The following is a 26,835-nucleotide window of genomic DNA, read 5'->3' on the forward strand; positions in this document are numbered from 1 at the left end:
GGATGGAGCCATAGAAACACCAAAATAAAGTTGGATTTTAATAATAGAGCAAAGAGCTAAATAGGAAAATATGTAAGACAATAGACAATAGACAATAGGTGCAGGAGTAGGCCATTCGGCCCTTCGAGCCAGCACTGCCATTCAATGTGATCATGGCTGATCATCCCCAATCAGTACCCCGCTCCTGCCTTCTCCCCATATCCCCTGACTCCGCTATCTTTAAGAGCCCTATCTAGCTCTCTCTTGAAAGCATCCAGTTAATTGACTTCCAATGCCTTCTGAGGCAGAGAATTCCACAGATTCAGAACATTCTGAGTGAAAACGTTTTTCCTCATCTCCATTCTAAATGGCTTACCCCTTATTCTCAAACTATGGCCCCTGGTTCTGGACCCCCCTCCCCCAACATCGGGAACATGTTTCCTGCCTCTAGCATGGCCAAACCCTTAATAATCCTATATGTTTCAATAAGATCCCGTCTCATCCTTCTAAATTCCAGAGTATACAAGCCGAACCGCTCAATTCTATCAACATATGACAGTCCTGCCATCCCGGGAATTAACCTCATGAACCTACGCTGCACTGGGTTAGTGTATTTCATTGTAGGCAGGAAAGTAAAGCCAAAGAGAGTATGGATCATTGATTCATCAGCGTGATGCAAAAACGAGGAAGTTAAAGTAATTGAGGAGTAGGATTATTGTCATTAGATGAAGAGTCTCCAGGCAGCATCCCTGGAGCATATGGATAGATGACATTCTGGATCAGGGGTTGGGGAACCTGATCCAGAACCTTCTATGCCATTAAGTGCGACCTTTTGAATGAATCCAAATTTTGTAGAACAAATCTTTTTATTTTTATTTAAGAAGGAACTGCAGATGCTGGAAAATCGAAGGTAGGCAAAAATGCTGGAGAAACTCAGCGGGTGTGGCAGCATCTATGGAGCGAAATAAATAGGCGACGTTTGGGGTCTCGACCCTTCTTCAGACCCTGAAGAAGGGTCTCGACCCGAAATGTCGCCTATTTACTCTGCCTCACCCGCATAGTTTCTCCAGCATTTTTGTCTACCGATTTTCCAGCATCTGCAATTCCTTCTTAAATAAAAATAAAAGGATTTGTTCTACAAAATTTGGATTCATTCAAACGGTCGCACTTAATGGCCTAGAAGGCCGCAGGTTCCCCAACCCTGCAGCATCTTAAAATGAACGTATTTAAAATACCAAAGAGTAAAAGAAGATTCAACTAAATAAACCTCCCCGACTGATGGCCACAATTAAAACATTAGTAAGTCATGAGGGCTATTTTAACAAAATAATGTACATTTTGAAGTATATCTAATTGAAGTTTCTTGAATGCGGCCTTATTAGATTACAGATAACAATGCGGCCTTCCAACATGAAAATGTTCCCCACCCCTGTTCTGGACTATCAGACCGACTATTCAGACTGATAGTGTGGAGAGAGGTGGGTGGGAAGTAACAGGTGGACACAGGCAAGGGGCTTTTTTGATAGGTTGATGGTTAATAGTTTCTACATAGAGACTGTTGACATGTATGTTTGAAGCCTTGGGTTCCACCACCTGAGGCCATCTCAGCTCATCTTCACTGCATGGGAAAGCTATAGCAGCAACACCTCTAGTTTGCATCAAGAAGGCTGGAAAAGGTTAGTGTGGCTGGTGGATGAATTTCCCCAAACCCTACCCAACATAATCCCTAATCCCAGTTGATACATTCAGCTCATGGCGAAGGCTGCTCTACACTTGGAAAACCAAACTCATAGTTTGTGAAACGCCTTTTTGCTGCCTAAACCTGAGCAACTGTTCTTCATTTAGACAGCCCTATATTGCCAGTTATTTGGCTTCCTGAACTGTTGTACTGAGATTTCACTCTGTGGAGGCAATTTTTGATCAAAATTGTTTCAAAGACAAGTGAAGACAGAGAAACAGCTGAGACCAAACAATGAAAAAGAGACAGATGGAAATCCCACTGGAGAGCAGAGCAAAACTTCTTCAACGTTGACATTTATGGAAGGGAAACGGCAATGAATATTGTTGTAAATGAAACTAAAATGCACTTGCTGAAAATACAAAATAATAGTAAAAAATGCTGGAAACACTCAGCAAGTCAGGCAGCGTGGAGAGAGAGAAACAGGATTAAGGTTTTCTTTGGTTATTTCAGAGTTCTAACATTTGTTGTTAGTGAGATCTTTCTGTGCACAAGCTCATGGTGAAACTTCCTGCATTATTGTAAAAGTACATTTTTTATCTGCAAATTGCTGTGGGATGTTTCGTGGCCGCAACAAAAATACAGATCCCTTTCATGATTTACTTCACTTTTTCTCCTAATTGTTCACTGTTTGAAGACGGCATTCTCCAGGAAAAGTGCATGCAGGCCCTTTATAAGGTGGTGAAGCAGCCAAAAATAAGTTCACGTGATAGGAGCAGAATTAGGCCATTCAGCCCATCAAATCTACTCTGCCATTCAATCATGACTGATCTATCTTTTCCTCTTAAACCCATTCTCCTGCCTTCTCCCTATAACCCCTGACACCCATACTAATCAATAATCTATTTATCTCTGCCTTAAAAATATCCATTGATGGCCTCCAAAGCCTTCTGTGGCAAAGAATTCCACAGATTCACCACCCTGCATGGGATTTGCAAGTAACTAAATACTTGCAAATCAGTATCAACCATTTGTACTCTGTTTTGTTAGTTTTGTTTTAACATATAACCTGGAGCAAGAAACACTAAAATATGTTAGGTGAGATTTTACCATCAGATTGGCTCACAATTTACAGTTGCAAAAGTTGATGGAACCGTCTGCGAGCTTAAATGTTGCTCTGTGCGATCGATCACACTGGGGTTAGAACAATTAAATGTAGAATTCTCGAAGATGTTGTCATGTGACGTTGCCACAGGCTTCATAGATGTAAGCAATGCAGAATTAATGTTCTGCTATAAATTGACATTTTGTTTACATTAAAGTCACAGCAAAAATTCCTGAAGCGTTAAAATGGTTGAATGAGCTGTGAGTGACTTTATTTTTTTTCCGCCAGAGGTGGGCATCAGCAGAATCACTAATATTGTTACTCACCCTGAACTGCCATTGAATGGAGAAACACAAAGCATTGCATTTCTAAGTTTTAATTACTCCTGGACAACCACTTTGACCCAGAAATTCTTAATTTTACAAACACAATTCCTTTGGAATAATTATTTAAGGCGCCACAATCTGATACTGAATTTTAAATACTGAAAAACATTCCTTTTAAGTTTGTTTACAGTATTTCAGTTAATCCTTCTTGAATGTACCAACCTGCCTTTTATACCATGTGTCAAATGTTTTAATAGTTAAATCTCAGAGCATTTTACTTCCTGGTTCACTGACAGATTTCTTTTGTGTGTTGTCAGCTAGGTTTTTGTCACTGGATTTCCCAAGCCCAAACCCTTACAGAAAGTGATGGACTCTAAATCAGATTAGGAAAGTGGTTTTGCAAGCTAGGTGACTTTGTAAGCATGTTTGTACATGGACAGCAGCAAGTCCTACAATTGTCATTGATTGGGAAATTACTGCAATTACACCTTTGAATTATACCCCTTCCATTATTACAACCTGATGCAATTTTTGCTGTAAAGGTAGCAGTGTATAAAATCAGAATTCAACATTTTATTAAGAGTCAAGAGTAATTTATTGTCATATGTCCCAGATAAAACAATTAAATTCTTACTTGCAGCAGCACACAATACACTGTAAATAATATAATAAATGAGAAAAAAAGTTCAGTTTGTGTGTGTGTGTGTGTGTGTATACACATATACACACATGTACATACTCACGCACACACACAAATATACATAAAAAACAAACAATAATAATGCAAAAAGACAAAATCAATATCCCTGTCTATGTAGTTCAGAGCTTATTTAGAGGTTGTAGCGTTTAATAGTCTGGTGGCTGTAGGGAAGAAGCTGTTCCTGAACCTGAACATTACAGTTACCAGACTCCTGTACCTTCTTCCCGCAGGCAGGGTTGAAATGAGTGTGTGGCCAGGGTGGTGTGGGTCTCTGATAATGTTGGCTGCCTTTTTGAGGCAGTGTCTCCTATAGATCTCTTTGATGGTGGGGAGGTCAGAACCCTTGATGGACTGGTCAGTGCTCACCACGTTTTGCATATATTTGGTATCATAACGGACTAATGAATGTAATGCGTCTACATCAATTCTACTTAAAAAATCAAACCTTTCAGAAAATGATCTGGACTTTCTCCATAATTTCTCCTGGTTAAATCCCTTCATTAGGAATGAATCAGTGTTCCCAATCATAACCATGCCCCTGGCTTGACATAATTCAAAATGCATTGTAAGGGCAAAGGTGTGGTTGCATTTGACCACTTAGTGTGGGGAAAACTGCACTCTGTCCAGCTTAATGAGCCAAGGGCATTTGGTAATGTTTAGTTTATCATTGTCACGTTTACCGAGGTACAGTGAAAAGCTTTTCTTTGCGTGCTATCCAGTTGAAGAAAAGACGACACGCGATTACAATCAAACCGTTCATAGCACACAGATAAATCATAAAGGGTGCAATATTTTGAGCAAGATAAAGTCTGATTAAAGATAGTTCAAAGTTCTCCAATAAGACACAAAATGCTGGAGCAACTCAGTGGGACAGGCAGCATCTCTGGAGAGAACATCTCTGGGTGATGTTTCAGGTCAAGACATTTCTTCAGCCTCCTCTCTCCAATAAGGTAGATGGGAGGTTAGGACTGCCCTTTAGCTGATGAGAGGACTGTTCAGTTAGCTGATAAGAGCTGGGAAGAAACTGTCCTTGATTCTGGAGGTGTGGGTTTTCACCTCTTTTGTACCTCTTGCGCAATGGGAGAGGGAGTGGCCAGAGTGAGACTGACCTTGATTATGCTGGTGGCCTTGCCAAGCAGCTTGACTTGCAGGTTGAGTAAATGGGAGGGAGGTTGGTTTGCGTGATGGTCTGGGCGATGTCCACAACTGTCGGCGAGATAAAATTACCAGAAATGTACCCAGCTGAGGATGGAACCTCAGATGATCACCTTTGGTTTATATTTCTTATTCCAGTGGAGAATCTAGACATTGTTCTCTGCCATTTTATTGGCATTAAGGAAGCATTGTGGGTTACCCTAATAATGTAAAAAATGCATGAAGAACAAAAACCTCAATTGCATAGTTCACAGCCCATAGGCTGTGGGCCGAGGTGTTTTTTCATTTATGTTCATGACCCACATCAAGTAACTACCTGAATTTTTAACATATTGTGTAAAAATATTATAGAAATCATATCTGAAACTCTTCAAGAACATATTTTTATAATATATGAGAAAAACCTCAAATTTTCTGATTAGTAATTGTCCAATCAATGCACGTTTGACATTGCGTCGGACGCCAATTGACCAATCACATGCTTTGTTTCATGGTAGCTAGGCAGCGAGCACTGGGATCATGGCTGCCTCCTAATTACATCAAAACAATAGCAAGGTTTTGAAGGAATAAAGGTAATGCTAACCTTGCTGATAATTTTGTTTTACAATTTGATTTATCTTTGTAAAGTTATGATGTGAACTGTTAAATAAAAAAGATAAATAACAAATGTAGAATTAGGGTTAGAATTAGAATTAGGTCAGTCAGTTGGTCAGTCAGTCGGTCAATCAGTCTGTCGGTCGGGCTGTCGGGCCGCCGGTGGGTGCTGTGAAGGGTCGGTCGGGTTGTCGGATCGCCGGTGTTGCAGCGAGCGAGCGGGCGGACTGATGGAACCAACACTATGGATGTGCTGAAGATGGCCCGGGCGGTGTGCAGGCAGTGCTGCTCCCCGCCATCATCACCATGATGATCCAGAAGGGCATGCTGGCCGAGGTGGACACGCTGAGCGGGCACACTTACGGAGCCCACAGTCGGTCCCAAAGCGGCTCCTGCTCCAGCCGTGGGCAGCTCTGGAAGGGGGGCGAGTTAGGGTTCTTGGTTCTTGGTTTCTTGGTCCTCCAAAATATTCCAAATGGAATTTAAACTGGAGGTGGTGAAGGGAGGGCTTAAGCCAGAAAGGGTTATTGGGAAGAAAGAGCTACTTTAAATTTAGTTGCATCTGGTTGGGTAACTGGTTGGGTTAGGGTTAGGCATTTTCCTCTCAGTGGAAGATGCCTTAGTCTTCCCCCAGCCTGTCCAACAAAGGGCTGTGACCCCCAATCTGCACACTGGCAATCAGTGGGGTTCAGTAAATGGGGGAACCCACAGGAACTGCCCTCACCCATTAATTAGGCTGGTTCTGGAGCGGGACCTCTGCGGCATTCTCATTCGAAATACACACTCACAATTATATTTATTATATTATCTTTATATAATATAATTATATATAATTATATCTAATTACAATCATATTCACGTATATATATATATGGTATATTAATATATGGTTCAAATAGACAGCAGCATGGAATTAAGCTCCCCACAGTAATATGAGCATTGAACTCTAGACGGCGCTTACATTTTCGATATCATTTTCTAATTAGCGTAATTAATTAATTTGCAACTTTTGGCACTGACGAGTTATGACTTCCTTCTCAATTACATTTTATCTAAATCTGTGCAAAATGTCAAGTACTTCCCGGACATGGGTCACGAAAGTTAAATTCTAGACACAATTTTGATGAAGAAGTGTTTGAAGAAAGGTTTTGGCCCAAAACGTGCCTATTTCCTTCGCTCCATAGATGCTGCTGCACCTGCTGAGTTTCTCCAGCACTTTTTTCTACTTTACATTTTTGATGCTCGGCCCATAGCCTAGCAGGAGTGTAGGGTATCCCTGTGTAACATCATTCTGAAACTGACATTGGCTTGTGCCTTGTCACAATTGCCGGAATTTAACCAGCGCTTAAAGAGGCATTCCACTCTGCAAGCAGCACTCTTCCAGCTGGAGGCAAGTGTGCTACTGAATGAATGGGTGCTGCAATGGCAATATAACCGTATCAACTATGCCCACACTGGCTGCTTCATAGACTGTGGAAAAAGTAGAGGAAATCTCCTTCCCTTGTCTGTGATGCTCTGAGTGACCCTCCTAATGCAGAAGGGAGATGTGGCGGAGATGTGGCAGAGATCAGCAGCAGTAGCTTGGAAGCTTACAATGATTCCTCCCCTAATCTTCACGACAAAAGCGGTCACGGCATGGGTGTAAGGTTGTATCAGAGATTGTAATAGGTCAGACAAAGGACAAAGGACAAAGAATATAGTGTTGGCCCTTTAGGTAGCATGACTCGGGGGAAATAGGGTAAGTAAAAGTAGCTTTGGTTCTGATGACTAAGAAGTAAGGTTTTCCAGTCCGATGTTGGCTTACTTCACTATACATGAGGACATTAGGGGTGGTTCTGTACTGGGGAAAAAAATAACGGGGGTTGAACAAAAATCCCACTGTAAAATGAGGAAATAGATTTGTCAACAGGGGCTATATGATATATATATGAAGTATCTCTATTCCTGGTTAACCTAACTTTAACCAAAGCACTGATTTTGTAGCTGGGGGAATAATTTCCAATGCCAAGACATCCCTACATTGATGTCAGAAATATGTAGGAAGGAACTGCAGATGCTGGTTTAAATCGAAGAAAGACACAAAAAATTGGAGTAACTCAGTGGGACAGGCAGCTTCTGTGGAGAGAGGAAATGGGTGACGTTTCGGGTCAAGACCTTTCTTTAGCATCTGAATTCAGAGTCCTGAAGAAGGGTCTCGACCCGAAACGTCACCTGTCCCTTCTCTCCAGAGATGCTGCCTGTCCCACTGAGTTACTCCAGCTTTTTGTGTCTTTCTTTGATGTTAGGAATGTTCGTTTTTTTACGTTAGAAATATAGAAACATAGAAAATAGGTGCAGGAATAGGCCATTTGGCCCTTCGAGCCAGCACCGCCATTCAATATGATCATGGCTGATCGTCGAAAATCAGTACCCCGATTTTTCTCCGTATCGTGTCTCCGTCCGCGCTGTGGCATAACATCGAGGAGCTGGCGACCTCTTACTGGGGATTGACTTCGGGAGCTCCAACTGCGGGAGCCTGCGGACTTAACATCGTGGAGCTGGCAGTTCCTTGGTTAGGGACTAATCCCTTGGTTAGAAATTAAAATGAGGGACCCATATTAAGCTATTAGATTTTGACCCCCTTTGTTCCTGATGGTGAATTATTACTGGAGGGATTCTGTGGTGCATAGAGTCGTAGGACCAAACAGCAGAGAATCTGGCCTTTCAGCAGAACTCATCCATACCATTCAAGATGCATCATCCAAGCCAGTTATATTTGCCCGTTCCTCAGAAACGTAGTAAAATACTCGAGGAATTCAGACCAATTCAGCCTAATTTAGTGTCTCCAAATGAATAGTTAAGGTGTTTGGACATATTGGCACTGAGCCTTTACTGCTTGTTAAATTTTGCATGGGCTAATTGTCGGTACACAACTTGGTAACCTGTTTACCTACTGGGAGATGGAAACGCATGACTTTGTGAAAGGTGGTCCCTCATGGGATGGACAAAATAATGTTGTGGTGATGCTACAGGGCCAATAACCCCCAAACAAAAAGTACTAATCTAACTGAGGTAAGCTGAGCATTTTAAATTGAAAAAAAATTGTCCTTATGGTTGTATGAAAAAATTGAAGAATTTGCAGTTGGCAGGAATCTGAAGTACAAACAAAATGCTGGAAGGAGTCAGTAGGTTGGGCTGCATTTTTAGAACGAAAAGTGTCGAGGCATTATATTTCTAGCCTTGCACAAAACAAAACATTTGTAGTTTTAGTCACCTGTCAGGGACTGTCAATGAATAATAATCAGATCAGATGGAAGGTATTTTAAAATGTTGTTAGAACCAGTCTGATTGCTCTAATAAAGGGTGTGTAGATGTTGAAACCTAACAATTTCCTTTGTGAGGGAACCAGCAACAGAACAAGATTTAGATTAGTTGATTCTTGAGAACTGCACTCAGAGGTGTGTCTCATTAGTATTTCTCAAAGAACATGTACAAATAAGCTCTTAAATATCTGACTATGAAAATATTTCACCTGACCTTAGTGGAAAATGTATGATGTAAGAGCTAGCGCCTTATTTGAAACATTGTCACCTTCAGAACTAGTTGCATCTGTTTTCTTATGTAAAGAGGATATTCTTTATGACTGCACTAGCTAATTTAACATAAGGTTCCTGTACTTATGGAGTTGCCAGTGTTTGGCGTCTAAACAGGTAGCAGGATTGGACTAGTGCTGACTTTTACTGACTTAAATAAAACAATGAGTGTACTTCCCATTCTAAGGTGATTTGTGCTGTTCATTGTTGGCCAGTTTGTGAGCTGCCAAGCTTCCGTTCTGCTCCATCTCTCTGATAGTGGTTTTCAGTTTATTTAGAAACATAGAAACATAGAAATTAGGTGCAGGAGTAGGCCATTTGGGCCCTTCGAGCCTGCACCGCCATTCAATATGATCATGGCTGATCATCCAACTCAGTATCCCGTACCTGCCTTCTCTCCATACCCTCTGATCCCCTTAGCCACAAGGGCCACATCTAACTCCCTCTTAAATATAGCCAATGAACTGGCCTCGACTACCCTCTGTGGCAGAGAGTTCCAGATATTCACCACTCTCTGTGTGAAAAAAGTTCTTCTCATCTCAGTTTTAAAGGATTTCCCCCTTATCCTTAAGCTGTGACCCCTTGTGCTGGACTTCCCCAACATCGGGAACAATCTTCCTGCATCTAGCCTGTCCAACCCCTTAAGAATTGTTTCTATAAGATCCCCCCTCAATCTCCTAAATTCTAGCGAGTACAAGCCGAGTCTATCCAGTCTTTCTTCATATGAAAGTCCTGACATCCCAGGAATCAGTCTGGTGAACCTTTTCTGCACTTCCTCTATGGCCATAATGTCCTTCCTCAGATTAGGAGACCAAAACGGTACACAATACTCCAGGTGTGGTCTCACCAAGACCCTGTACAACTGCAGTAGAACCTCCCTGCTCCTATACTCAAATCCTTTTGCTATGAAAGCTAACATACCATTCGCTTTCTTCACTGCCTTAGTCAGTTTATTGTCACATGTACCAATTAAGGTACAGTGAAATTTGAGTTACCGTACAGCCATACTAAAGTGAAAAGCAACAAGACACATAACCACATAAAATAAAATTTAGCATGAACATCCACCACAGCGGCTCCCCGCATTCCTCACTGTGATGGAAGGTAATAAAGTCCAATCTTCTTCCCTGTTGATTTGTGAGGTTGCTATATTGATGCAAAACCAATCCAACAAATACTGTACCTTCCTTAATGCAAAAACAAACAGTGGGTAGATTATCTCGTTACTGATGAGAGACATTGCTGCATGTATTTCCTGCACTAAAACAGAGAACACACTTCCAAAATAGCTCATTCTCTGAAGAACAGTAACAGCCTTGAGGTAGTGAAAGCCATCAGTTACAAATAAGTTAATTCTCCTTTCCATTAAATCTATTAGATTTATCCACTGAGCTTTCCTGAACAAGGGATGTCGATAATAAACACTTCAACTAATTTAAAAAAAAATTACAGGATGGACAGAAGTTCCATGTTATTCATAAGATGGCTCCTTTCAACCAATTTCATAAGTGGTAGGAGCATAAATAGGCTATTTGGCGCATCAAGTCTACTCTGCCATTCCATCATGGCTGATCTATCTTTCCCCCACCTAACCATTTCCATAGAAATCAAACTAATAAAGACATTAGAAACTGCCTTGGAAATATTATAATGTTTACTCTACCATTGTTGCTAGAATTCAATGAACATTCTCATTCCTCTGGCCATCTATCCAAATACTGGCACTTACCTCCAGCTAATGCCAGATCAACACTATGGCACACAAATGCTCTCCTGTTGAAAGCTATCTCTTCTCAGGGTTAAAAGTTACTTGCCCCCACTTCAGCTCTGCGCATTAAGATAAGATAAAGATAAGATAAGATATATTTATTGTCATTTGGACCCCTTGAGGTCCAAACGAAATGCCGTTTCTGCAGCCATACATACAAACACATAGACCCAAGACACAACACAATTTACACAAACATCCATCACATCGCTGTGATGGAAGGCCAAATAAACTTATTTCTCCACTGCACTCTCCCCCCCCCCCCCCCGTTCTGAGTTGGCTGATGAGCCCATTACAGGGAAAATGCATGTTCCATTCAGACAGCACCCGTAGTGAGGATCGAACGCGGTCCTGGGGCTGTAATGCCCCTGTCCCACTTAGGAAACCTGAACGGAAACCTCTGGAGACTTTGCGCCCCACCCAAGGTTTCCGTGCGGTTTCCAGAGGTTTTTGTCAGTCCCCCTACCTGCTTCCACTACCTGCAACCTCCGGCAACCACCTGCAACCTCCGGGAACCGCACGGAAACCTTGGGTGGGGCGCAAAGTCTCCACAGAGGCTTCCGTTCAGGTTTCCTAAGGGGGACAGGGGCATAAGGCATTAGCTCTACCACTACGCCACCATGCCGCCCTGTAGAGGGTATAGGTCAAAATTGCAGATTGAGAGCCTGCATCAGGTTGAGAGGAAAGCGCAAAGATTGCTAGTATATAGGGGTTCGAGGAAGGGTGATTGGGGGAACCACATGAGAATGGGGGGTAAATGGAAACCAGGTGGGGAGGATATGGGAGGAACAGTTGGGAAAATAAAATGAGAGGAACCTTTGTGGGCAGATGACTGTGCATGGGAGGAGAACACCAAAGGCTGAGAAGTTTGTTGTCTGAAATTGGAAACGTCAATATTCATACCATTGGATTGTAAGCTACCCAAACAGAATGAGATGTTGTTTAATTTGTATTTGGTCTCTCCACAGTAATGAAGAAGTCTATGGATAGACTGTTGATGTGGGAGTGGGAAAGAGAGTTAAAATGACATGTTGAGTTCAGGGTGCAGGAACTCTGCAAATTGGTCTAGTCTATGCTTGGTTTCTCCAATGCAGAGGAGACCATGTCATTGAAACGTTTTTTCATTGGGTTGAGGGATATTCATTGATGAGGAATTCTGAAGTAGCATTTCTTATAACAAATGTAAAGCACTTTGGCCAATGAGAGTTGTTATTTAAATGTGCTATATAAATAAATGTGACTTGACTTGATGAGAATTGACAAACAAAGAATGTGATTTTTTTTTTGCAAAGGATTTCTCTTGTGGAAAGGTGTGTTTCCATTCATTGCTTGTTTGTTCTGTCTCATGCGTTTGCCAGCCTTTCATAGATGTGGTTGTTTATCGATTCAGGTATGATCAAGGTGGGAAAGTGGAGCCCTCTGCCCCTGAACTATCTCACTGAAGCCCCAGACGCAACAGTGGCCGACATGTTACAGGACGTCCATCACGTGGTGACACTGAAAATCCAGTTGCAAAGGTGGGTGCTACCAACACGTGCCATTGGCAGAAGCTGAAGGTTTGTACTCGCTAGAATTTAGAACATTGAGCGGGGATCTTATAGAAACTTACAAAATTCTTAAGGGGTTGGACAGGCTAGATGCAGGAAGATTGTTCCCGATGTTGGGGAAGTCCAGATCAAGGGGTCACAGTTTAAGGATAAGGGGGAAATCTTTTAGGACCGAGATGAGAAAAACATTTTTCACACAGAGTGGTGAATCTGTGGAACTCTCTGCCACAGAAGGTAGTTGAGGCCAGTTCATTGGCTGTATTTAAGAGGGAGTTAGATGTGGCCCTGTGGCTAAGGGGATCTGGGGGTATGGAGAGAAGGCAGGTACAGGATACTGAGTTGGATGATCAGCCATGATCATATTGAATGGCAGTGCATGCTCGAAGGGCCGAATGGCCTACTCCTGCACCTATTTTCTATATTTCTATGTACGGTGCAAAATTATATTGCAGAGATTTGGAATCCAGCTATTCAATTCAGCATTTTCCCTTTCCCCCTTTTTGAACTTGCAAAGAGAAAGGAAAACATATATTTTTAAATGAGTTTGGCGGTGCTGGGGGGTGCAAATGTAGAATCGATGTGACTTGGCAGCTTCTGCCTGTCCTGTTGTGCCTCAGCCTGGTTTTGTAAGCAGAACCAGACCAGCAGAAATGTTTGCTCGGTATGCCTCAGCCAAAGGGTTGGTGTGAGTGAGGATTTCTTTCTTTTTTTAATATCTTTTCTGTTCTGTACTTCACAGCTGTGCAAAGTTTGAGGACCTTCCGGCAGAGCAGTGGAACCATGCCACTGTCCGGAACGCACTGAAGGAGCTGCTGAAGGAAATGAACCAGAGCACCCTGGCCAAAGAATGCCCCCTCTCTCAGGTAGGAACCCCACGTTCAATGGTCAATATAAAAACTGCATGCTGTGGCAGCTGAAAATACAGAATCGAAATCTGAATGAAGAAGGAAATGTTCTGTCGGTCAGGCCAGACAAATACAGAAGGAAACTGGGTTAACAATTGCTGTCAGGCCTTAAGCAATGTACAGGCTCTTGGAAAACAGCCAAGGAAAAGATAGTGAAAGAGCAAAGATATGAGATCTGCAATGTTCAGACGTCAAGAATGATGGAATCATTAGGCAGATGATTCTCCGCAGCAGAAATAGGTGGATATACAGCTTTTTGTATTCAGTAATGAATTCTACAACTTCGGGCAACTTGATGTCTTGGTCTGTATCGGTCATCCATCTGTAATATTCGCTCAGCATGTTTTTATTTCCTTTTCTTTCTCTCCATTTTATCTCTCGGGGAATGGAGGGGACACCCAACTTAACCTTCTCTACCTCATCCTCTTGCTCTGCATTTCACAACTCCTTCATTCTTTTCCCCGTGTTCTCATTCTCTAGTAGGTATCGTGACAAAAACCTAAGGGGCTGTCCCACTTGGGGAATCTGCCCTCAGTTCTGGTGAGGCCGTGAATTTTGGCGACACAAGGTGGAGGGGTCTTCGTCACTCTTCTTAAAACGCGATTTTTACTAGGCTGTACTAATCGCAGATGTTCAGCCTAGTAAATCATTAACGAACAATCGCTGCAAGACCCGGTCGCAAAAGGTATTATTAGTTTTATAGGCCTCGATAATATAGTTCTAATAGTTTTAAAATTACTGTTTCATTCCGCAACCTCTCGCAGCCCCAGGGTTTTATAAAGCAAACATCATAAAGGAATGTACCTTATTTTTACATCAAAGGGGTCATATATATAACCCTATATATCAATTTTTATCTATAGCGAGTAGTCGTTGCTAGTCGAAGCTGATCTTTATATCCCGCGAGTATTTTTCTTCGGCATTTGAGGGCACTAATCCAGCATTTTTTCAAACTCTTCTAAACTCACCAATTAGGTCGCCCAAGTGGGACAGGCCCTTTATCTGCAGTTGATCCCCATGGACAACCCCCATTTGACCCTGTTAGAGATATCCCCCTCCCTCATACTCCATCCAGCTTTATAAACTTATTTTATCTCTTTTCCCATTCTGCCGAAGGCTCTCCAACCTGAAACGTCGACTCTGTTCCTATTCCCACAGATGCCACCTGACCTGCTGAGTATTATCCAGCATTTTCTGTATTGGTTTTGCTCCAGCCTTGCTTAGTTGGAGTGTGTGCCCTGCTGTACCTATGGCAGTTCTTGCATCAGGCTCCGACACTATCGTCATTCACCTGTGAATTAGAAAAGACTGTGCCCAGGCATGAGGCATTGCGATTACTGGGTGAAATATGCAATTCCAGTGTGGATTCTGCATGGGGAAATAAATATGAAATTATATTCATTAGGGCACTTTAAGACTTTAATCCACTAGCTCAGGCCTTGGCAGCATCAGTTCTTCCACCGCTGAACTTTGTAATCCAGCTGATTATGAAATTAAAAATCTGTTGTTCCTTTCACATTTTGTGACCCCCTTTGGCATTCAGTTTCCCACTGTAGCCAAGTGGCCCTGACCTAGCCAGGACTGGGCCTGCAGTTCATTTGATGAACTCCATGACAAAACTGCCATGTGCAGGTTCTGTAATAATTAATGCTGCTTGCACTGTAGTTTTACAGAAAATGTATCAATGTTGATAATGCAGTCGCTATGTAAAAAGGCGAAAATTTTTAGTTATCAGTAGGTTTTGCCCAATGAGAGATCGGCATGTTAATCGTAAAATTCACAGGATTGTTTAGTTGAGTTTAGTCTGGAGATAGTCGTAGACAGTCTTCATCCTTCGACCCACTGAGGTCGAAGGAGATCCAACCAGCGATTCCCCCATCTGACACTATCTCCACTATTCGGGGAAAATGTACAATTATACCAAGCCAATTAACCTACGAACCTGTACGTCTTTGGAGTGTGGGAGGAAACCAGAGATCCCGGAGAAAACCCACGCAGATCACGGGGAGATCTTCGGACTCCATAGTTGTCAGTAGGTCTTCAGGATCGAACCTGGGTCTGTTCTTCTAAAGGCAGCAACTGGTCGCCACTGCGTCACCGTGCCGTGTATCTGCAGTTGAGCCCCATCACTCAGCCCGGTGGTCCCAAGCTTGGGATTGGTGTTGTGCAAAGTTCAGTCCCCAAGAGTGCAATTTACAGGGCATTATGTCTCTTTTCCCATTCTTGTGAAAATGCTCTCCTTTTGCAAGGACTGTGTTCCTATTCACACAGACTGCCACCTGAACCCTGGGAGTATTATCCAGCATTTTCTGTATTGTTTTGCTCCAGCCTTGCTTAGGGTTCATTTATTTGCCCTGCTGTTAGCATTCTATGACAGTTTCTTGATACTCATCAGCCTAATCCGAGCTAATTATCCCGCCACTGGAGAGTTCACACACTCCCCAGGGGGGGGGGGTAAACATTCAGCCCTATTCCTCCCTTTATGCAATTCCAGTGTGGATTCACATGGGGAAATAAATATGAAATGTTTTCAGATGGAGGAAACTTTAAGACTTTCCAAAACTAGCTCAGGTCTTGGCAGCATCAGTTCTTCCACCGCTGAACTTTGTAATCCAGCTGATTATGAAATTAAAAATCTGTTGTTCCTTTCACATTTTGTGACCCCCTTTGGTGGTTCAGTTTCCCGCTGTAGGTGGGTGGCCCTGACAAAAGCCAGGATGGGCCTGCATGTTCATTTGATGAACTCCATGTAAAGCAGCCTGTGACATGACTTCTGTAACATTATGCTGCTTGCACTGTAGTTTTACAGAAAATGTATTAATGTTGATAATGCAGCCTATGTAATCAGGCCAAATTTTAGTTATCAGTTCCACATTGCCCAATGAGAGATCACCTCATGAATTTCAATTCACAGGATTGTTTAGTTTAGTTTAGTTTGGAGATACAACGCGGAAACAGGCCCTTCGACCCACTGAGTCCACCCCAACCAGCGATTCCCCCACACTAACACTATCCTACACCCCCTGGGGAAAATGTACAATTATACCAAGCCAATTAACCTACGAACCTGTACGTCTTTGGAGTGTGGGAGGAAACCAGAGATCCCGGAGAAAACCCACGCAGATCACGGGGAGAACGTACGGACTCCATACAGTCAGTACCCGTAGTCAGGATCGAACCTGGGTCTGTGGTGCTGTAAGGCAGCAACTGTATCACTGCGTCACCGTGCCGTGTCATGCAGTGGCGAGCAACATCGCTCAATCCGATGTCCAAGCTTGGGATTGGTGTTGTGCAAAGTTCAGTCCCAAGAGTGCAATTTACAGGACATTATGTTCTTTTCCCAGTCTTGTGAAAATGTCGAGCACCTTTTGCAAGGCATGACCCAAGTCACACACTCCCTGTATATGAACCAAGGGAACAAATCTGTGGTTTTATAAATGGGTGGGGTTGACTCTTGTCACTAGGGCTCATTTATTTCACCTGGTTTATCGTTAGCATTCATGACAGTTTAGGTTGATAGTCCCCGGCTTCTTCTGTTGGAGGCCGCTCCTCGTTGCAGCCTAAACGAGCAACTGATCCCCGACTGGAGAGAAAAGGTCGGGTCTCCGGGGGGGGGGGGGGGGGGGGGAAGAAGTTTCCTCCCTCCCTCCCCCTCCCTTTATCCTGCTCTCACACCCCAGACAAAATAAACCAATTGCAATGTTTGCAGATGGAGGAACCTTCAAATAGTTTCCAAAATTCATGGGACGTTAAGTAGCATTTGTGAGTACTACTCAGTAGACTTTAATCAGAAATCTGATCGCATTGTGGCCCACACTGCCCATGCCCCACACTGATCCCAATCCTGACCTCCAATGGCTGACCATGGCCACAACCACCCTCCCCCTGCTCGGTCTCCCTTGGCATTCCTGATCCCAGCCACCTTGCCCCTTGCCTTCAGATTATGCTTGCCCTGTTAGTCTCCCTCCTTCCTCCCGCCATTGACTTTGTCCCCGTCCAGGTCACTATCTCAACTTGGGTGTCAGCCCCACAATAAATAGCAGGACTACTTCACGAATAGACAATAGACAATAGGTGCAGGAGTAGGCCATTCGGCCCTTCTAGCCAGCACCGCCATTCAATATGACCATGGCTAATCATCCACAATCAGTACCCCGTTCCTGCCTTCTCCCCACATCCCTTGACTCCGTTATCTTTAAGAGCTCTATCTAACTCTCTCTTGAAAGCCTCCAGAGAATTGGCCTCCACTGCCTTCTGAGGCAGAGAAAGCCACAGATTATGATTAGTTTAGTTTAGTTTAGAGATACAGTACGGAAACAGACCCATCGGCCCACCGAGCCCCACCAACCAGCGATCCCCGCATATTAACACTACCCCACACACACTAGGGACAATTTTACATTTATACATTATTACCAAGCTAATTTACCTACAAACCTTCACATCCTTGGAGTGTGGGAGGAAACCGAAGATCTCGGAGAAACCCCACGCGGTCATAGGGAGAACGTGCAAACTCCGTACAGACAGCAGCCTAAGTCTCTGGCACTGTAAGACAGTAGCTCTACCGCTGTGCCACCATGCAGCAGAGTCCCATGTACAATGTGTACAGCAGGTACACTGCCACCTTGGCTGGCATCAAACAGTTTTCTCTGTTCTAGACAGGCCATGCAGATAGGCAGTGGCTTAGCTCTTTTACATCCGTATCTGTGCAAGCATAGCTTGAAGGTTCATATATGGTATTCCAACACAAAACAACATTTCAAAATGAGGCATTAAATCACTTGTTGGTGCAGTAGCAAAGTGGTGGAGTAACTCAGCAGGCCAGGCAGCATCTGTGAAGGTAATGGAGTCTGAAGAAAAATCCCAATTCGAAAAGTTGCCTATCCATTCCCTCCACATATACTGCCTGACCCGCTGAGTTCCTCCAGCACTTTGTGTTGTTGCTTGAGATTCCAGCATCTGCAGTTCCTTGTGTCTCCATTTATTATATCCTTTTTATAGAAATACCATTTCACAATGTTAATGTTCTCTGGATAACTAATAAAATCAAGATTTGCATGAATGTCGCACCTTTCAGGATTCCCAAACCCTTTATAGCAAATAAAATAATCTTTAACATGTATACGCTGTTTTAACGTAGGAAATGTTACAACCAATTTGCACATGGCAAGCACCTACAAAGTTTAATAAAGGCCAGATAGTCTGTTTCATTGACTGATGCTGGGGAATCAATGTTGGACAAGGCACCAGGGATACCTTGTGTTCAAGAAGGAACTGCAGATGCTGGAAGATCGAAGGTACACAAAATTGCTGGAGAAACTCAGCGGGTGCAGCAGCATCTATGGAGCGAAGGAAATAGGCAACGTTTCGGCCCGAAACGTCGCCTATTTCCTTCGCTCCATAGATGCTGCTGCACCCGCTGAGTTTCTCCAGCAATTTTGTGTACCAGGGATACCTCTCTACTCTTCTAAACAATATCTTACGGTAATTTATGTACAGCCATGAGAACAGCCAGGCCCTCCTGGAAAGATGGTGTCTCCAGCAGTAATGCACTCTCTCAGCTGTACTACGCTGGAATGCCATTTTGTATACAGCATTGACCTCAAGTCTCTGTAAGAAGTGGTTGGGAACTTGAACCACATCCTTCTGGCACAGAGGCAAGGACACCACTGACTGAGCCAAAGCCGGTGAGGTCATTTAAAACTGGCAATACTTTACATTTAAAAAAAAAATCTGGTAGCAGCAGCAAGCCAGTCACTTATCTGATCACTTTCGGACAAGGAAAAATGCACCCCAGGTTGGCGGAGTCCAGAAACAGGGGTCACAGTTCAAGAGAAAGGTTGCTGAGGGTGGACAGGGAGTAAATGTGTCCAGAATAAGGGCTACGCCATTTAGGACTGAGATGAGGAAAAACTCATCTTTTTCAGCCAGAGTTGTGAATCTGTGGAATTCTCTGCCGTAGAAGGCAGCGGAGGCCAATTCACGGGATGTATTCAAGAGAGAGTTCGATATAGCTCTTAGGGCTAACGGAATCAAGGATTGTGGGGAGAAAGCAGGAACAGGGTACTGATTTAGGATGATCAGCCACGATCATATTGAATGGTGATGCAGGCTCGAAAGGCTGACTGGCCTACTCCTGCACCTATTTTCTATGTTTTTATGTTAACATATTTCACTGTGCCTTAATTGGTACATGTGACAATTAAATTGAATCTTGAATCTTGAATCTTGAATCTTGGAGAATATCAAATTAGAAGCAAAAATTGCTGAATACACTCAGTGTATCCGGCTGCCTCTGTGGAAAGAGAAGGAATGGTAAGGGCCTGTTCCACTTGGGCATCATTTGCGCGTCATTTACGTGACATCATTTATGCGTCATGACGCACGTGACGCGTGCGTGGCGTGCATTACGCGCGCATGGCGCGTGGTGAGGCGTGGTGGCGTAGGCAGTGACGCGGGGTCAGGATTTGGGGATTCACAAAATCGTCGCACGCCACCTGCGTGACGCGCAAATGTCGCCCAAGTGGGATAGGCCCTTTAATGTTTCAAAATGATCACCACTCAAAAGAGAAAATATGAATCCAGGTACATATTTTGCCACTGACAAATATGGCAAGCTGCTTGTGTTGGATTATGTCTTTGTCTTTGTATATCCACTGCTCAGTGCAGGGAGTTGCTGCTGGTTTTAACCTTAATTCAGGGAGTGGAAATGTGAGCACGCAATCATAACCAGCAAAGGGAAAACATGCACAAACACACATTGGGGCAGACACACAGATTTATAATATGGAAACTTTTTGAAGCTTTAGAGTAAGATGGACACGCCAACTGCAGGTCAGTTCTGCTTAATTCTGCTGCATCAGATATTCTGTTTTCAAGATGGGATCTCCTCTGGAATTTGACTGATGTTTTAGTTTATTCTCCCCAATCCCCATTGCATTTGTAACAGGGTGAGGGAGCTATATGGTTCTAACTGGAGAATATGTTGAAAATGTATGCAACGTTTGTAGATTCAGCTTTATATGTTTTTAGCAGCATAATGTTCTTACTCACTTATAATTCTTAATAATGAAAAAATATAAAAGCAATAAAATCAAAAGGGGGATTTATATACGTTTGTGAATGAAAAAAGTAGATAATGGGACAGTCCATTTGGGACATAAAGGCTGGAGATCATCAGAGAAAGCAAAATAAATAAATATGCAGAGATTCGATGATGAAATATATGCTTCTACAGTTGAGGTGAAGGAATGTTGAGCAATGTTAATGAGTTCAACTATTATAAAACCCATTGGTGCACACACATCGATACCACTTTGATGCGACTGTCATGAAGGCACTCCAACGCCACCACTTCCTGAGTACATTCGGCATACCTTCAATGACTCTTACAATCTTCTACAGATGCCCCACAGAAAGCACACTGCTGGGTTGCATCACAGATTGGTTTGGGAACGGCTCTGTTCCAAGACCGCAAAAAATTTGCAGGGAGTTATAGATGTAGCCCAGACTTCCCACCATCGAATCCATCTACACTTCACAATGCCTTGGAAAAACAGCCAACATAATCAAAGACTTGTCCCACCCCGGTCATTCCTTCTTCTCCCTGCTCCTGTCCAGCATAAGGTACAAAAACTTGAAGGCACGCACCACCGAACTCTGGAACAGCTTCTTGCCATTTATTATCAGGCTTCTGAACAGTCTTTCCATAAGTTAGGGTACTATCCTATTTACCTAAACCCATTGTGGATATTTGACTTTGTCTTTGGAACTGATGCGCTACAATGCTGAGAACTATATTCTGCACTCTGTATTTTCCTCTTTGCTCTATATATATCGTACATGAGTTGGACTTGATTGTATTTATGTAGAGTATTATCTGATATAATTGGACAGCATGCAAAACAAAGCTTTTCACTGTACCTCCGTACATGTAACAATAAGCCCAGTAAAAAAGGCAATCAAGGGAGAAAGAATGATGATGAAACACAGTGAAGATGCAGGGTGAAGTAGGAAAGAAAGACTTGCATTTTCATTGGAGATAATAGTCTGGTCAGGAGACATAGAAACATAGAAAATAGGTGTATAGAAAATAGGACAATCGGCCCTTCGAGCCAGCACCGCCATTCAATATGATCATGACTGATCATCCAAAATCAGTACCCCGTTCCTGCTTTTTCCCCATATACCTTGATTTATTTAGTCCTCAGTGCTAAATCAAACTCTCTCTTGAAAACATCAAGTGAATTAGCTTCTGCCTTCTGTGGCAGAGAATTCCACAGATTCACAACTCTCTGGGTAAAAAGAAATGTCATCATCTCAGTCTTAAATGGCGTAGCCCTTATTCTGGACACATTTACTCCCTGTCCACCCTCAGCAACCTTTCTCCTACTCTCTCCGATGACCAGTTTAGCAACATCCTCTCTCACTGCCTTCTATTTTCAGATAGTCCTTGCTTTCTCCCTCCTTACCCTCCCCCTTCCCAGCTCTCCCACAAGCCTACTGTCTTTGCCTCTTCCTTTCTTCCCCCCCCACCCCCGGACATCAGTCTGAAGAAGGGTCTCGACCCGAAATGTCACCTATTTATTCTCTCCATAGATGCTGCCTCACCCGCTGAGTCTCTCCAGCATTTTTGTCTACATTTCCTTCCCAACATCATGTCTGAGCAGCCATGTGGCCAGCATCTTAGGAGGCTGTGGACATGTTGCATTTCTTCAAGGAAGCTTTGTGCACATCCTTGAATCTTTGTCTCTGTCTGTTCCATAATCCCTTCCTATGGCAGAGCTCAGAAAAAGGTGCCTGTTTTGGGAGTCTGCTATTAGGCATGCAAATGCTGTGGCCTGCTTAGTGTAACCAACTGAATTAATAAGGCTCACTGCTGCTCATGCTGACGTGAGGGAAGTCGCAAAGGGTGGTTTCCTTGTCTTTATATTGAATTTCAAACATTTTGAAACAATAGTGTTGGTGGTATTTTCCAGTGCCTCAGAGATGCTGCCTATTGTGGGTCTCAGAGAATGTGGGAAGGCAAGGATCATTGCTACCTGGTACACACAAAATGCTGGAGTAACTCAGCCGGACAGGCAACATCTCTGGAGAGAAGGAATAGGGAGACGTTTTGGGGTCGAGACCCTCCTCCAGACTGAGAGTCAGGGGAGAGGGAAACTGGAGACATGGAAGGGTACAAAGAGAATGTAAGGTGTGAAAATGACAGATCAAAGCAGACGATGATCAAGGAAATGTAGAATGGTTCATTGTTGGCTGGGGGGGAAGGTGACAACGAGGCATACAGACAGTAAAATTAATCAGGATTAATCAGCATTAGTCAAAACTGGTGTTGGTTTTAAGGGAAAAATACACCCCGTGTCAATGTCATGCTGTCTGGAGTGAACATTTCAGATGTTGAAAGTCGTTTACTATCGGGGAATGTTGGCAACCTTACTTCCAATGTTTGCAGCTTCTCTTGAATACTGCACTTGGCCTAGACTTCTGTATTTAAGCCTCAAGAGTTGAACTTAAAGCAGAACTTCCTAACTTGGAAGCAGAAGTTGAAGAGCAGTTATTGCCTCTAAAGGTGGTCCATTTAGAACTTTGGGTGAACAGAAAGGGAAAGATTATTCCATAAATATTAATAAGAATACAACAATAATAAAAGAGTGAAGTAAACGAGGATTGAACACCCTTCTTCAGTCTGAAGAAGGGTCTCGACTCAAAATGTCACCTATTTCTTCGCTCCATAGATGCTGCCTCACCCGCTGAGTTTCTCCAGCATTTTTGTCTACCTTCAAAGTAAACACGGATGTTAACGTTAATTGAAAAGTGAGAGATGCTCAAAACATAGATACATAGAAATATAGAAAATGGGTGCAGGAGTAGGCCATTCGGCCCTTCGAGCCAGCACCGTATTTCAATATGATCATGGCTGTTCTTTCAAAATCTGTATCCTGTTCCTGCTTTTTCCCCATATCCCTTGATTCCTTTAGCCCTAAGAGCTAAATCTAACTCTCTCTTGAAAACATCCAGTGAATTGGCCTCCACTGTCTTCTGGAGCAGAGAATTCCACAGATTCCCAACTCTCTGGGTGAAGAGGTTTTTCCTCATCTCAGTCCTAAATGGCCGACCCCTTTATTCTTAAACTGTGACCCCTGGTTCTGGACTCCCCCAACACCGGGAACATTTTTCCAGCAACTAGCCTGTCCAATCCTTTAAGATTAGAAGATCGGTGGTGCTTTTTCCCTGCAGAAACCCCGCCTCCAATCAGTTTGCACAAGATATTTCCTTCAAGATTTTCAAGATGGTTTCCAGTTGCTATGTACTGTTTTCTGCTCTTCCCTTTCCTTTAGTGTGAACATGTAACTTGGATAATCTTACAGTTCTGTACTCTCTGGGACCGTCTTTACTGTCTCTTGATGTGGTGCAGTCGACCCATATAACCACATGGGGAAAGGAAGGTACAATTAGACCACATTCCAGCATCTATTTTTATGTCTAGTGTCTGCTGAATCGAGTGTGGTATTACCAATGACTACAATCTGTGCGTCTACATTTTTCACAACTGAACATACAATAATATCTGAAGAAGTTGAAGAATCGATCACACAGGAAACTTTCCCTCTTAAATTACAGCCTGTACTAATCAGACAAGTGGTCTGAAAAGCCAATCACTAAGTCACAGAACGGCTGCAGAAGGGAAAGAGGCCATTCACTCCATTGGGGAATATCCAGCTCCTCACATGAGTAATCCAGCTAAAATCATCCTCCTTTCCCTACCTAGAGTTGTGCAGATTATTTTTTTTAGTTTAGAGATACAGCGCAGAAACAGGCCCTTTGGCCCACCGAGTCCGTACTGACCGGTGATCCCTGTACATTAACTCTACCCTACACACACACGGGACAATTTTACATTTATACCAAGACAATCAACCTACAAACATGTACGTCTTTGTACAGGAAACCGAACATCTCGGAAAAAACCAACGCGGGTCATGTGGAAAATGTACAAATTCTGTACAGACAGCATCCGTAGTCGGGATCGAACCCGGGTCTCTGGTGCTGGAGCTGGTGCTGTAAGCCAGAAGTTCTACAGCTATGCCATCGTGCCGCCCTATTCTTTAAAGTACGACCAATTCCATTTTGAATACTGCAATTGTATCTGCTTCCCTTACTACCCTGGTTCTGGTTTCCAGACTCTTAAGCATTCATTGTGTAGAACATATTTCTCATTTCACATTTGGTTCTATTGTCGATCACATTAATTCACTGTCCCTTAGTTGTTGATTATTTTGCTAATGGGAATAGCTTTTCTTTCTCTATACTGTGACCTTCTATAACTTTGTGACTTTATGTTGCACCATCCAAAATCTTAGTAACCTCACCTATCCCGAAAAGAACAACCCCAGATTTTCCAGTTTATCAATGTAACTAAAATTCCTTATCCCTGAAATCAATTTGATTGGACTTTTCTGTACCTTCCTAAAGTCTTTACATTTTTCCTAAAGTATAGAGCTCAGAATTGGGCACCATACCTCAGTTATAGTTGTGCCAATGTTCTATAGATGTTTGTCATGACATCTTTGCTTTTATGTACAGTGGCACAGTGATGCAGCTGGTGGAGATGCTGCCTCGATGTGCCAAAGACTCGGGTTCGATCCTGACCTTGGTGCTGTCCATGTGGAGATCACACATTCTCCCTGTGACCACGTGGGTTTCCTCCTGGTGCTCAGGTTTCCGCCCACATTCCAAAGACATGTGATTTTGTATGTTGATTGGCCTCTGTAAATTATCCTGAGTGCACGAGGAAACAGGGATAACATGAATCGAGTGGGAATGGGTGATCAAATGGTCTACATGGACTCAGTGGATCAAATGGCCTGTTTCCATGCTGTATCTCTAAACTAAAACTAAACTGTATTGACAAAGCTCAGAATCGTATATTCATTCTGAACCACCATTTCAAACTGCCCTACCACTTTCAATGGACTATATGCTTACACCCCCTGATCCCTATTTTTGTATCCTTATTGAAATTATGCAATCTAATTTATATAGTCTTCTGTTATTCTTCTGAACAAATTGTAACACTAAACATTTCTCAGCAATAACATTTTAATTTCTGCCAATCTGTCCATTCCTCCATCCTGTCTCCTAATCTGAGGAAAGACATTCTTGCCAGAGAAGGTTCACCAGACTGATTCCTGCGATGTCAGGACTTTCATATGAAGAAAGACTGGATAGACTCGGTTTGTACTCGCTAGAATTTAGAAGGTTGAGGGGGGATCTTATAGAAACGTACAAAATTCTTAAGGGGTTTGACAGGCTAGATGCAGGAAGATTGTTCCCGATGTTGGGGAAGTCCAGAACAAGGGGTCACAGTTTAAGGATAAGGGGGAAATCTTTTAGGACCGAGATGAGGAAAACTTTTTTCACACAGAGAGTGGTGAATCTGTGGAATTCACTGCCGCAGAAGGTAGTTGAGGCCAGTTCATTGGCTATATTTAAGAGGGAGTTAGATGTGGCCCTTGTGGCTAAAGGGATCAGGGGGTATGGAGAGAAGGCAGGAACAGGATACTGAGTTGGATGATCAGCCATGATCATATTGAATGGTGGTGCAGGCTCGAAGGGCCGAATGGCCTACTCCTGCACCTATTTTCTATGTTTCTATGTTTCTATGTAAGATGAGTACTCTCCTTCTCACTGTTCACTATGCCTTCAACACACCTAATTAAACTATCTTTAGGAAAGTATTTAGTCAAAGGTGTGGTGGCACAGTGGTGCCGCGGTAGAGTTGCTGCCTTACAGCGCCAGAGACCCAGGTTCGATCCTGACTACGGGTGCTTGTCAGTAAGGAGTTTGTACGTTCTCCCCGTGACCACTTAGGTTTTCTCCGAGATCTTCGGTTTCCTCCCACACTCCAAAGACGTACGGATTGTAGGTTAACTGGTTTGGTATATGTGTGAATTGTCCCTAGGATAGTGTTAATGTGCGGGGATCGCTGGTCGGTGTGGACTCGATGGGCTGAAGGGCCTGTTTTCGTGCTGTACTTCTAATCCAAACTAAATTAAAGTATGGAACCCTGGTGACTCACGTTTTACTACCATTATTGTGTTTCCTGTTATGTGACAATTTTCTATCCATCAATCTACTCACCACCCCTTTTTAGTTTATTGCACCAAATCAAATGCCTTTTGTGTCCATTTATACCACTTCAACTGCTTTCCCCTCCTTGGCTCTCAGTTATTCATCAAAAATCTCCATAGTCAGTTCAACAAGATTTGCCTTTGACATATCCATGGCAGCTTTCTCAAACCAATCCACACTTGCGTAAACAACTGCTGATTCTGTCCCTGATTATTGTTTCCGCAACTTTCCCAAATATAAAATATACATCGACTGGCCTGTAGTTACGGAGTTTATTTTTACTTACCTGGTGGAATTTGAGCTTTTGCTTTACCATGTTTGAAATAGTTAGAGGGCCAGAATACATTTAATTTTAGTTATGATTCCTACTTG

The 26,835-nt window shown here is 43.0% G+C and overlaps 1 protein-coding gene across 2 annotated transcripts in view; it reads left to right on the forward strand.

Moving 5' to 3' along the window:
• The window catches only part of satb2 (SATB homeobox 2), a 200,264-nt gene that overhangs the window by 34,287 nt on the left and 139,142 nt on the right, over positions 1-26,835 (forward strand). For both annotated transcript variants that reach the window (XM_055637731.1, XM_055637730.1), the window contains exons 4-5: positions 12,268-12,394; positions 13,164-13,287. In XM_055637731.1, the coding sequence (XP_055493706.1) occupies positions 12,268-12,394; positions 13,164-13,287 (251 nt within the window). The remainder of the gene's footprint in view (positions 1-12,267; positions 12,395-13,163; positions 13,288-26,835) is intronic.

The sequence above is a fragment of the Leucoraja erinacea genome, chromosome 7 (genome assembly GCF_028641065.1).
Source record: "Leucoraja erinacea ecotype New England chromosome 7, Leri_hhj_1, whole genome shotgun sequence".
Taxonomy (NCBI): domain Eukaryota; kingdom Metazoa; phylum Chordata; class Chondrichthyes; order Rajiformes; family Rajidae; genus Leucoraja; species Leucoraja erinaceus.